We start from the raw sequence: 12,932 nt of genomic DNA, 5'->3' as shown, positions 1-12,932 counted from the left end.
TCAAACCTGATTTCAATGACATCATGGTAATAAATCAAGCAAAAGCTCTCACTTGTTGTAGGACAAATGACACTGATCTACTACAATAGCTGATGCCACTATATTTAAGTATAACTTCTGCTGCATGTGAAGTAAATAACACACTATCGTGTCTTTAGTGCAATGCACCTTTTTATAGCATGATACCCTGCCTTTACTCCTGCACAGTAAACATCTCCAGCCAGATGTCCGTGACCACCACAAACCGAACATGTGGCTCTCATTAACGTTGATGGAAGGTAACAATAATCTGTTTGGTGTTAAATATATGTGTTATGCAACCAGTCATGTACAGTAATTAGTTATCAATATAAAGCTTTTTGTAAGAAGGAGAACGTGAAATGTATTGTTCCAGCGTGCTTTAAGAAGCCATATTAACACTTGAGTCATGACCTTAACTCCTGCAGCATCTTCATCCTGACTACACACACGTGCATCCTCTGGTTAGTTCAGATCCTCTTTCCTCGAGGTCAAAGAGCTGTTTAGTCTTGATGACACAGTTGATACAACAGCGGGCGTCTGCGTTTTATAAGAGCAACACCTTTTGGGCATTTTGTCATCTATTTGTAATTGTAGTGGCTTAACTTTGAGGGTTAAGTTTACCGGCTGCATGTATTTACTGTGGGATTAAGAATGAGTCATCTGGATGCAATTCTTCTATTCATTACCAAAGAAGGAGACGAGTGAGGCCGATACAGAAGAAAGTGTGTCAACTTATCAAGTTATGGTCCTCTTCTGTAAACAGCAGGCGTGTTAAACTGCTACAAGGATGATGAATACATGGAGACCTCTTCAGAGCCTCAGAGAGGCCATCTTGTTGAGTCTCAGGGCTCGTTGATGCAGACACGTTATGACTTTATTTTCTTCTTGATCCCGTTTGGCCTCGAGTGCAGGGCCAATGAGCACTTTACTAAAGGAGCTTGTGAATTCCTGGTTGAGGTCATTGTTTATGAGAGCCTACAGAGGTTTGGCTTATGTCCTGAAGTTTTTTTTCTTCTTTCTTTTCTCCCCTCCCTCTGTCTTTTAAAGCTGCGTTGCCTCCGCAGATTTTGTACCTCTCGGCCAAACCCACCGGACACACTGCTGCTGGTGTCGAGTGAACGACATCTCATCTGTTCGCTCTGGAAAGGTGAGTCTGAACCCACAGCTGTTTCACTCCCGGTGTCAGGCAGCTGCCCGGGTCGCTTCTGTGGATCATGGAGACGGAAGACGTTTATCTCGAGGTGGTAATTTGGTGCATTTAGGAGAGTGTGTCTAACGCGTGCGTGCCTTTACCTGACCGGGTGGACGTCCCCGACATTTATAGAGTCGGTTTACATCTTCCGTTGCTCACCCGGTCCAGACTGGACAAGCTGAAACCTGCGACACATGAAGCCGGGCGCGTTGCGCGGCGCAACAGGTGATGCGCGCTTTTTACTGCGCGCTTTTTGCATTTGGCCATTCATCCATCTATCTCTACATTTCCACCCTACGTAATAGTGTTCATACTTTTTTTGTTGTTGAGCATATTTCACTTTTTTTTTTAACGCTTTTCATTCCAGGAATAAAGCGTCGCCTGTGTCATTATTTTGTCATTTCCTTTTTAAAAATGAAAAACGTTGTTGTTGTTACTTAATTGAACTGTTCTTCAATGTGCTTTTTCATTTCATGCTACTTTATACTTCTACTTCACTGCATTTCACAGGGAATATATTGCACTTTTACTATATGAACATATTTGAATTGTTAGTTGCATTTTCTATTAGGATTATACAACCAGAACTATGATGACTTTATGAAAAACATGACCTGAATAGTTACAACAAAACCACTTAAAAGTATATAAAGCATCTAAACTATGAAGCTACAACATTAATTAAAGTGACGCTTGCATAGTGCACCAATGATTTTTGTCCAATACTATATATATATATATATATATATATATATATATATATATATATATATATATATATATATATATATATATATATAAAATATCTCTTCCATCACTTCTCCCTCACACACTTCTCATGATCGTATGTGACGTAACTCCAGCACCAACAGAAGCAGCAGCTTGTCTTTGTGTTGTGATAGTGTTATTGTACTGCTGGCATCATGAGCAGCAGAGCCCAGAGGCACCGTGAAACTGTTAAAACATACATCTGCTTACCGTCTCCTCCCTTTTCTGGTTTGGGCGGCTGCCAAACCAAATGCATGATGTCATTCAAGAGACCTGGAGATTAGGGTCCTTTCTCTGGCACACTGGACTTCCTTGTGGCTCCAGTATGACTTCACCATCCTTGAAAAGCCATAAAAACAGTGTACTTCACCGAGTAATAATCGAATCCACCGTCAACTTGAAAAGGCACTTTCTTTAGGGGCTTAAAGTTTTACGTATTTGATGTAAAATCTGAGCAAAAGTTGTGAAGGCTGCAAATCTAACAGTGCAGTTACAAAGTATTCATTCATAAAGCATGATATGTATTGTATAATTTATATCACTCTTCTATGCAACGTATTTCACTGACAGTGACATGATCTCGTATCAGGCCAGCAGCGGGACACTAAAAGGCATCTGGGAGCGTTGGCGCCTGTAGTTTATTCAGGCAGAAGCATGCTTTTGTGGAGGGGACCGTTTCATCACTTCTTTTATTCTTGCAAATGGAGCAGAAGAAAAAAAGAGAGAACAGAGAGAGAGAAAGAGAGAGAAGATGTGTCTGAGTGTAGAGGACCGAGCTGATGAAACACATGAAGCAGCTCTCACCATCCCGCCGCTCTATCCTAAATAGGCAACGCTGCCTGTTTGAGAGAATGTCAAACTGCTCGTCACCAGCTGTCCTCTCCTTCTCCCTCCATCAGCGCAGAGAAAAGCTCATGAATTGCACATGATTATTTTGTGAAGAAAGTGAGAAAGAAATGATGAAAGAGCAAGAGCCACAATACGAAGAAATTAAATAGACTGAGAGGGCTAAAGAGAAGTGGAAGAAATGCTCAGATACTTTTCTTGAGTGAAAGTACAAATAACAAAATACAAGTTTACTCTGTTATGTATTCATGCATTCACAATTTTTCAAATATATTACAAAATGCACTCAAAGTATGAAAAGTAAAAGCACTTTTAATGCAGAACTACTGGATGACTGGAGTATTAAAGATTAATGAATGTGTGAGCCGTACTGTCGTTAATGATAATTTTACTTAACTATAGGCTGAAGTTCAGAATAAATCAATTTCAGACGCTGCTCATGTGTTTGTTTAAATAGATATCCTAGAAATGTAGTAACTGTTAGATCCCTGTTATAAAAGTACAACATACGTCTAAAAAGTCGAGGTTCAAATAAAGTTTAAATAACACATTAGAGTAAAAGTACTCTTAAGTAAAGGTACTTACAGAACTTGAGTAAATGCAGATCACTACAACCCTCTACTGGTGGATCAAAAGAATAGTTTTGAGCATTTTTGTGAAAAAGTAACCTGTGTGCCGCAAAACTGTCACATATCACATATACATGCGATGTACATGCATAATGTCTTCTTCACGAGGATTTATGTGCAACCAACCTGATACATTTCATTTAAAATCAAGCACAGGAAATGTTGCTCATCAGCTAGAGGGACTGACCTTTTCTGTTTAGAGGCTCAAGTCATGTGAGACCAATGAGGGCTGAAGTGCTCGCTGGCTTACAGCGACGGCTTTATCTGAAAGTGCTTGTGCGTGTGTGTGTGCGTGTGTGTGTGTGTGTGTCTGTGTGTGAGAGCAACACTCAGAGCCATATCTGTTGGACAGAAGCGTTGCTGTGTTAATAACACTCCGCTCGCGGCCTTTTGTCCACACATATTTGACCTCAATGTGTCTGGGTCTTGCAGCCACACCCTGTGTGTGTGTGTGTGTGTGTGTGTGTGTGTGTGTGTGTGTGTGTGTGTGTGTGTGTGTGTGTGTGTGTGTGTGTGTGTGTGTGTGTGTGTGTGTGTGTCACTGTTCCCCTGATAGAGATAGCTGCGTGTCTCAGTCTGTCACTGTGCCGTCTGCCCACTAACCGGATTTGGAGGGCGACCGAGACACATGGATGCTGAGGGCAAGAGGTCATGTAGAGAGACGAGCTCCCAGACACACAGACATGAGTTTTGTTACTGTTGGTAACAGTGAAGTGAGGGCAGGAGCTTGTTCCAGTCACACTGAGTGATTTGCTCTCATGTGTTCAGGAAGTACAGCCCAGATTTCCTGTTTCTCTTTGCTGGCAAAGCCCCACCCTACCACTAAGAGAGGGGATGGGCTTGTAGCCAAGAGGCAACACCTACAAAATACTCACGTAACGCTTTGCATATCAAAATGTTTGTGGAACAGTATCGTACAGGCTGCTGTCAATGAGACACATCACCAGCTACGTATTAACCATGATTCTCTTTTTAAGGAAAGAATATATTTATAGTTTTATGTATTGTTCCAGATGATCGGCAGTTCTTCTTGCTCTATTAAAAGCGCAGCTTGTGGCAGGTGGGGAGATGGGCGCTGCGTTCCAGCTGTATTGTTTATCCGGACAGCAGTCCGTGGGTAGCGTTAACGCCGGAAGGAAAAAAAAACAGACAAAGTGTCTCTTTGGAGATGAAACTATTTTGAAATGAGAATAATCAAAATGTTAACGAGAGTGTAAAAGAAACGGAGTGGCGGGAACAGATTTCCTGATGTAACGACTACTGGGAAGGTTCCTGAAGGCCAGGCGTCGTGGCGCCGTCCTGCTAGTTAATTAGTCTTCGTGGGTTTCGGGTAATTAGGTGACCGATTTGAACAGGACAAAGCGCAATGCTCTGCTTCTTGGTAATGGACCGAATAAAATCCTTAATTACAGCCAGATGTCCATTATACAACCAAGCTTTAAAACACACACACACACACACACACACACACACACACACACACACACACACACACGCACATGCTAACTGCATTGATTTGTTTTGTTTCTGGCATACAAAAGCATTTTAATGTAGTTAAGAGATGAGTCTTTTCTTTGTTTCCTAACTGAGTTCTGAGTCGAACAACGTTGTTTCTTATCTGACTTTCAGTCTCCTCTCATTTCCATCATGATCCCATGTTTCTGTATTCAAGCTCGTCTGACTCTAGAGGCCCAAACCAATCAGAGTAAAGTGCCATCTGTGGCGCAATTGCTCCACAGCAGAATAGATGATGACGGTCATGATGGCCGTGATCATGAACGATAGTTGGCAGTAAAAGAATGATAATATTGAACTGAATTTAGAGCAGTTATAATTGGTATTTTGTATAACAATGGAGGGATGGCTTAAATGATGAGAGTTGGGCTCCATAAAACAGAGCTAAATTATAAATGTAGATAATATACGCTCATTCATGCTCACTCATATGTATAAACTCAGCAGATGACCAGAAACACAACTTTTACATTCGTATTCATGTTGCTGTGCAGATTTTCTATCAACTTAAAAGATGATGAAATGTCAGCTTTGAGCCAGAACATACTTTATTGCAGTTTTAATTACATGCATTACTTTTTAAAGTTCCAAAGAAGCTGGTTCCCATTGTATTTCTTATTCAGCTGCAATATAAAATATTGACCTTGGAGTTTATGTTATGGCATAAAACGTGTTCATCATAACCTTAACATCAGGGATGGTTGTTCTCAGTCTGAGTAGATAAAATACTGACGGATGAGGAAATGCTTTCTCTGTGAGAACATCCATTATTGAGTGTCCATGTGTTTGTGTGTCATCAGGAATGCACCGGGGGTTTCCTGCAGCCTTAAAAGAATTATTCTTTTTTGGAAATAGAATTGACATTAAATTCATCACTGACAGTAAAAAAAAAAAAAGTTCTTCCATTCTAAATTATTCTGCTCTGGCTCCCTTTGCTTTTAGTTTTGATCAGAGACAATTCTGACATACAGTATATGTATAGACGCAGAGACATGAAGCTATAAGAAGAGTACTTTATCTCTCCACAGCTCAGTCAATAATATCAACTTGCTCCTCTTGTGAGTCATCCCTCTATGTTATGAAGTGATCCATCTTGTCATCTGTACATGTCCCGAACAACAAAACATTTATGTGGCGGCAGGGGGAGTATCTGTTGTCCCTCATGGCCACCAGTCAAAACTTGTTTTTATTTTTTTTCTACCTTCTGATGTTACAGCAGTGGATTCCAGTCTCTATCACCTAATCCATCTCGCCATGCTCTCTCTCTCTCCTCCTGTCTATCCTCTAATGCATACCCTAAAAAGGAGTGGAGGGTTCGGGTTAGGGTAGGCTTTGGACGTGGGGTCCGGTCACAGAGGGGTATATACAGCCCCCCATGAGCGAGCCGGGCTCACGCTCTCTGGTCCTGACCCTCTGTGGATGCTACCAACTCCTCCTGTCCTCGTATTCTTTTCTACCTTTTTTGTCTCCTGATTGGAACAAACATGGCTTTCAGACACTCAGGTAAAATACAAACAAATAGTTGATGCTGAAATTAATATTTTATTGAATATGTTGCAAATAATAAGGTGCAAAATAAAAAAAAACCTGACTGCTATTAGCATGTTTATATTCAAACTTCAGGAAGAAATTAAAAAACAATTTTTTATGAGCTTAACGTTTTATTGAGCTTTGTGACGATGAACGTTCAGACAATACGATCATTTTTCTTCTAATAAAGGAACATGTAATCCTTCAGTTGATCTATTTAAACAACTTTGAAGATATATATTTTTCAAATGAACTGAGTCGTTGAATCTATACCATTGTGATAGAAGTCTGTGGTCTCATATTTGGAGCTCTTTTCCATCTATAATATATGTTGAAGAAAGGCTAAAGAACGAGCTGTTTGCAATGTACTCTATTTGTTTTGTTTTGCTGTCTCTCATTTTTTTCTTCTTCTCCAAGCAGCATGAATGCAACATGTGATGATGTTCAAAGGGGCAGTTCTTGAGAGACTATGTAGTCGTGGATTTGGCCGATACACTGTCTGGATCATGTCTCTCAGCTCTGACTCACTCACCAATCCCGTCTTGTGTTGACCTTTTTTGCTCCCCAAAGGAACCACAGTGGTACAATCCACTCCCCTCCACAGCTTAGAGACTGCACATACCGCACCTGCTTGACAGGGGGCAGCTGTCACTCTGTCTGCAACAAAAGATTAAAGTTACTGGACGTGACTCAAGAGGAGCCACAATAGCTGCATCGTCCCAGTGGCCATCTCTCTGCATCCCTCTCCATGTGTCCCCTCTGGAAGGTCAATCTGCTTTAAATAGAGAGCCCAAAATAGATCTCGGGGGTGGCCGGGCTCAGAAATGAGACCCGAGCATTGTGTGTGTGAGTGTGTTTGGGTGTGCGTGTATGTGTGTGTGTGACTTGACAGTGTTGGACTGAGTGGGTTTTTCCTGCTTTAGTTCCATGAGATGCTCCAAGGTGAGTGGAGGCGCAGTGGGCGTGTGAGGGCTCAGTCCAGACTTCATCCCCGGAGCTTAGCTGCAGATAGAAGCTCCTCCCATCTATCCATCGACACACACACACACACACACACGCGCGCGCGCGCACACACACACACACACACGCACACACCAGGGGCACATACCACGCTCCAGGAGGCTCATCCCTTTCACGCGGCTGTTTTCCACATCCCACTTAAATAGCTGAAGTCCCCTATCATAAATATTGTCCTTGTTCCTATGGTTACCAAGACAAAAAGGGCATTCCACCCATTGTTTCCTCCATTTGTTCTTAACGGATTACAAATGATGTACAAATCACTTTTGCTAAAGTTCACACAGCGCTCAGCTGCCCTCCATGTCATCCCGTGAGAGATGCTGTAAAGTGATGCAGATAAAGCGTCCACTCTCTCCAGCCCACGCACAGCTGCTCCAGGAAGCTTCTCAGGCTGCTCCCATGTGGACGCCGCCTGCGATGGGGACGCAGGAATGTTGATGGATGAAGTAGCGACTTGGTGTTGACACTGACAGCCGATAAAATGACCTGGACAAAATGCAGACAAAAGAGAGAGCGAGTGGGCCAGACACGACGGGGGAGAGGTCTGTGAGGGAGAGGAATGAGCCAGACGGTCGAAAAATGATGACGTAAGCTCTCCAGAGAGAGCCTGGTAAAAAAAAAGTCTGCAGGCCAGAAAGCACGGAGACAACAAGTAGACATTTGTGGGCTGCTTTTTATAACTTCCCTTACGCTTCGCTCATCAGTTTGGAATGTTGCTGTCAGAGCTGCATCTCACTGATATTACAGGAAGACACAGACTAATGCACTCGGTCCAATACGGTCCAATTTGAATTGAAATCATTGAATGGTCTTGTTCTTTTTTCTCTGAGCTGCAGCATGTTTAATCAACTATATGGCGCGATACGAGTAAACGTATCCCTCGACTTGCATTGTTCAGGGAGTTGAGGAGGATGGAGAAGGCAACACTGTCCCCATCTGGCGACATCCAGATGTGCCGGGAGGAAAGAAGTCGTGCGAGCCTGACGGTGTTTCTTGTTGCCGCAGGTCACAAGAGCTATCTCACCTCCACCATGACGGATCGCTTCGACTGCTACTACTGCCGGGACAACCTGCACGGGAAGAAGTATGTGAAGAAGGAGGAGAAGCATGTGTGCACCAAGTGCTTCAATAAGCTCTGCGCCAACACCTGCGCAGAGTGCAAGCGTCCCATCGGTGCTGACTCCAAGGTGATGCAGTGTGTGTCTGAGGTTGTGTGAGTGCAAAGGAGAGTGGAAGCAAAATAGAGACATTTAAATAAACAACAAAAATGACATATTGCATTTTCATTTTAAAATCTGATAAACAGACGTGTTTAAAAATGCCACAAACAGTTTTTGTTGTGTGGATAAACATTCATTTGTATTTCATGCCAGTAAACTACCATGATCATGTTACTTTGAAACCAAACTGTATTTATACAGTAAGCTACAGTAAGTTTTGTCTCATGATTTAGTAATCATTTGATGTCTTTGTAGTTTCTCAGCAGTCAGTTTAGCAGCAGTTGTTACTTTTTGATGTGTTTTGTGAACATACTCAGACGCATGCTCTAAAGATAGCAGCATGCACTTTAGTGTACTGATGTTCACAAGACAACAAAAACGTTTTTCATGCTTAATCTAAAGACACACGTACGAATTCAGTTAAAAAACAACCTGTAATCACCAAATTTGGAGATTAAACAATCTGAAAGAAAGTCAGCCGGCACAATATCAAAACGCTAAATTCAACCGTCATGGATTGTTTTACGTACTACTGTACGTTTTCTACTGTAACAAGTCAAACTGTCTAAAAGAGCGATCCATCTTGAATTTTAGGATGTCTTATACGGATGTTATTGGGTTATTACAAACACACAACCAGTGAACCTGTGTCTCCTCCTGCTGTGGCGTCTGCGTCCACCACACACTCACACTCATGTGTGAGGAAGATGTGTCACTACTACTAATGAGGCTCAAATACTATGGATCACATTTCCATAATCTACATCTCCTCACTGCTTCTTGGCTCACCAGTTCACTTCATCTCCACGTTAACGCCTGCCGCATGTTGGTTCCTGTTCTGGCCCCGAGCCCAGATGAAGAGTACACAAACTCTTCCTCACTGGGGTCGGCCTGGCGCCTCAGCGAGGGCCCCCCGCTCAACCCGAGCTTCCCTTGTCTTTTCTAGGAGCTGCACCATAAGAACCGCTACTGGCACGAGGACTGTTTCCGCTGTGCCAAGTGCTACAAGCCGCTGGCCAGCGAGCCGTTCAACGCCCGCGATGACGGCAAGATAATGTGCGGCAAGTGTGGCTCCCGGGAGGACGGCAACCGGTGCCAGGGCTGCTACAAGGTGGTCATGCCAGGTGGGCTTTTCTTTCCTTCAAAATGTTTGCTTTGATGTTCCATCAAGGTGTTTTTTTCTAAACTTTGGTAGTGGCTTATTTATTCACAAATGTGTATTGTTACAGAAAAATAAGTAGCATTAAAAAAAAAAGGCTTGTAGAGTAATTTGGAGTGGAAAGAGGCCATGACGCCTAACATTCAGTTTAGATTTAGTCTGTGCTGTTGTTGCTTACCTCCAATTCACTTTTTATTTTGCTATTCCACCCTCTCTTTGGTGATTTTAAAGATATCAAATATGTTCAATTTAGAGAACTGTGGAAAATAAAATAAAATAAAAATGCACAAAGCCCACAGCACAATGTTTCTATCATAAAGCCTCAATTATGAGCTGATGATTATGTTTTTGATAATGTCCGACAAACAACATAACTTCAAAGACCATAACACTATGCTTTTTATGTTTGGCTTTCAGGATCCCAAAACGTGGAGTACAAAAACAAGGTGTGGCACGAGGAATGCTTCACCTGCTTCGAATGCAAGCAGCCGATCCGCTCGCAGAGCTTCCTGACCAAGGGCGATGACATCTACTGTGCTCCCTGCCACGACAAGAAGTTCGCCAAGAAGTGCTTCCACTGCAAGCAGGTACAGCCCATGAATATGTTTCGTCCACCGTGTGGGATTCCTGTCGGTGCTAAATACAACCGTGGCAGTGTGACAGTTCATTTTCTGCAGGCCTTGAGGTGTCAGAGATCATGCTCACACTGTTCCCTCGTCCCTCTCAGGCCATCACCTCTGGAGGGATCAGCTACCAGGACCAGCCCTGGCACTCCGAGTGCTTCGTGTGCCAGACCTGCCGTAAAACTCTTGCCGGGGCTCGCTTCACCTCCCACGAGGACAAGGTTTACTGCGTGGACTGCTTCAAGACCGATGTGGCCAAGAAGTGCCACGGATGCAAAAACCCGATCACAGGTCAGGGCAGCATAAATAAATGTTATTGATTTATGTTGCACTTACTCTTATATCTGGATCGTCTTACATGGAGACATGGTGGGATTGATGTGAACGTTGTTTGTAGACTCAGATGTGGGGAGTTTTGGCCATAAAACATATTTTGGAGGATGAGTTACAACTACCACAGATGATGCAATAACAGATTGTGAGCCCCAGCAGGAAAAGTAGATTACGTGTAATCCTGACTGACCATTTTTATGATTGTTTTATGACATGCGGGAATGTGACTTTTTCATTCAATTATTTTAAGACATACTATACTGTGACTTCTATGACATTTTCTATTAAATACAACATTTTTCTTTCAATTTTCTTTTGAAAATACATTGTTAAAAAGTATTTCAAAAACGTTTTTAATGGTAAAACAACGACACCCTCCATCTTTCTGCTCGTTTTAACTTTACTTTACACTCTGGTTGATAAAATCTGAACTGCGGTAAATTCATATTTGAAACTCAACTTAACCATGCATCATAATAAACATTTAAAAGTGACTTTAAATGACATCTTTGACATTGATGCGAACACATGAATTGTTCTAACATACAGCAGCACGAACACTGACCCTCCACACATGGAAACCTCTTTATTTAGATACAACAGTATCACAGAAAAACTTCATTTCAGATTCAAGAAATCTGTTCCTCAGCGTTCGGTCAGATGAGAGGACTGTTTCTGTGCGTCTGTAATCCGGGAGCATCATTACCCGTCTGGCACTGCTGGCTGACGGACCTCCATCTGTTTCTGCAGGGTTTGGCCACGGCACCAATGTGGTGAACTACGAAGGATACTCCTGGCACGAGTACTGCTTCAACTGCAAGAAGTGCTGCCTCACGCTGGCCAACAAGCGCTTCGTCATCACTGGAGATCACATCTACTGCCCCGACTGTGCTAAAAAGGTGTGAACTGCAAATGAGCTGTGCGGAGGATTCTGTTGAAAGTGGAATTACACCGAAACAGACCTTCAGACGGTTCATTTGCAAAATAACATTTTATTGGTGAGGGAAATTGAGGCCTAAAAAGTACAGAAAGTGTGAATTTGGAAGAAGAAAAAAAAAGGTGCAAGTCAATTTTGGTGCCGCTTCTCTTTTTAAGGTTGACTAACTAAACATGCACTAGTTTGAGTCATGCATATACATTATTATTGCAACTTGTCTGGTGTTTGAGTCTAATACGGCACCATCGTTTCTTTTGGGGCATTGTGATGTGCAACATTAGTCCAATTTAATCCAGAACTCTGTGCAGCTTTAAGAGACAAAAGCCTTTTTAGTGCCTTACTGGAATCTATCAGAATATTATGCTTTTCACATGCATACTGCTGCTCATGCATACCAGCTTTCATTATCTATAATCTGTTGCATTTGAAATGATAATAGACACAAATGTATAGAGGGACTTTAAATTAGATCCTTGAGAGTGATGGTAACATAACATGCTCATGTATTCAAGACTTTTTGGTTGAATTAAAATCTAAAACGAGAATAAAAGGAGGAAATGGTGTAGTCTCTTATTTCTATATATTCATGATGTACTCTAATTTCAAGATTTGATGACATTTTGAAGCATAATATACTATGACATTTGAATTACATTTTCAAACAGTATAAACTTTGATACTTTGACTGTTTTGTTACAGGTCTTTTTCCCCCTCTGCATACTATACTATTACCTAACAACTTTTCTCTAAATAAAAGTATACCGTTTTATTACTTTTTTTAATTTTGGCCTTTTATCTACTTATTTGATTTTTTAATACCGTTTGTTTACATACTATAATGAGAATTTAAGGCTAAAAGATCCGAGAGCTCTTGGAAAGCAGGATCATGAGACGGACATGAGCTGTACAGTTGGACACAGAGGATGAGGATGAGCTGGCAGAGCCGCAGCGCAACACGCTTTACTTACACTGGGGAGGTAGATTTAATCAGGGGCAAGCAGACAATTTACAGCCAACGCTTAAAGGGAGATTATCTGAAATGAGAGAAGAGGTAAGTGACACAAAATAAAAATGTGAAAATAAATAAACTTGACGAAGAAACAGGACAAGACATGACAAAGATGACACGAGGTCGAAAA

General features: G+C 42.0%; 1 protein-coding gene across 2 annotated transcripts; it reads left to right on the top strand.

Moving 5' to 3' along the window:
• The first annotated feature begins 1,085 nt into the window (after nucleotides 1-1,085).
• Nucleotides 1,086-12,347, top strand: fhl1a (four and a half LIM domains 1a). Of its 2 annotated transcripts, none has more exons than XM_068581521.1 (6): nucleotides 1,086-1,168; nucleotides 8,527-8,708; nucleotides 9,688-9,865; nucleotides 10,318-10,487; nucleotides 10,628-10,814; nucleotides 11,607-12,347. In XM_068581521.1, the coding sequence occupies exons 2-6, from the start codon at nucleotides 8,553-8,555 to the stop codon at nucleotides 11,759-11,761; spliced, it is 846 nt and encodes a 281-aa protein (XP_068437622.1). In that variant the 5' UTR covers nucleotides 1,086-1,168; nucleotides 8,527-8,552; the 3' UTR covers nucleotides 11,762-12,347. The 2 variants fall into 2 exon arrangements, with proteins under 2 accessions (XP_068437622.1, XP_068437612.1); XM_068581511.1 differs by lacking the exon at nucleotides 1,086-1,168 and adding an exon at nucleotides 6,403-6,474.
• Nucleotides 12,348-12,932: the final 585 nt, after the last annotated feature.

This window comes from Clinocottus analis, unplaced genomic scaffold, assembly GCF_023055335.1.
Source record: "Clinocottus analis isolate CAN_PGR_092001 unplaced genomic scaffold, fCliAna1.0.p SCAF_10, whole genome shotgun sequence".
NCBI classification, from domain to species: Eukaryota; Metazoa; Chordata; class Actinopteri; order Perciformes; family Cottidae; genus Clinocottus; species Clinocottus analis.
The sequence above is the reverse complement of the archived record's forward strand: the minus strand, read 5'-3'. Positions and strand labels throughout refer to the sequence as shown.

Coding starts and splice junctions, on each gene's coding strand:
- fhl1a (XM_068581511.1), top strand. Junction 9,866..10,317: donor CTACAAGGTGGTCATGCCAG/GTGGGCTTTTCT, acceptor TTTGGCTTTCAG/GATCCCAAAACGTGGAGTAC. Junction 10,815..11,606: donor ATGCAAAAACCCGATCACAG/GTCAGGGCAGCA, acceptor CTGTTTCTGCAG/GGTTTGGCCACGGCACCAAT.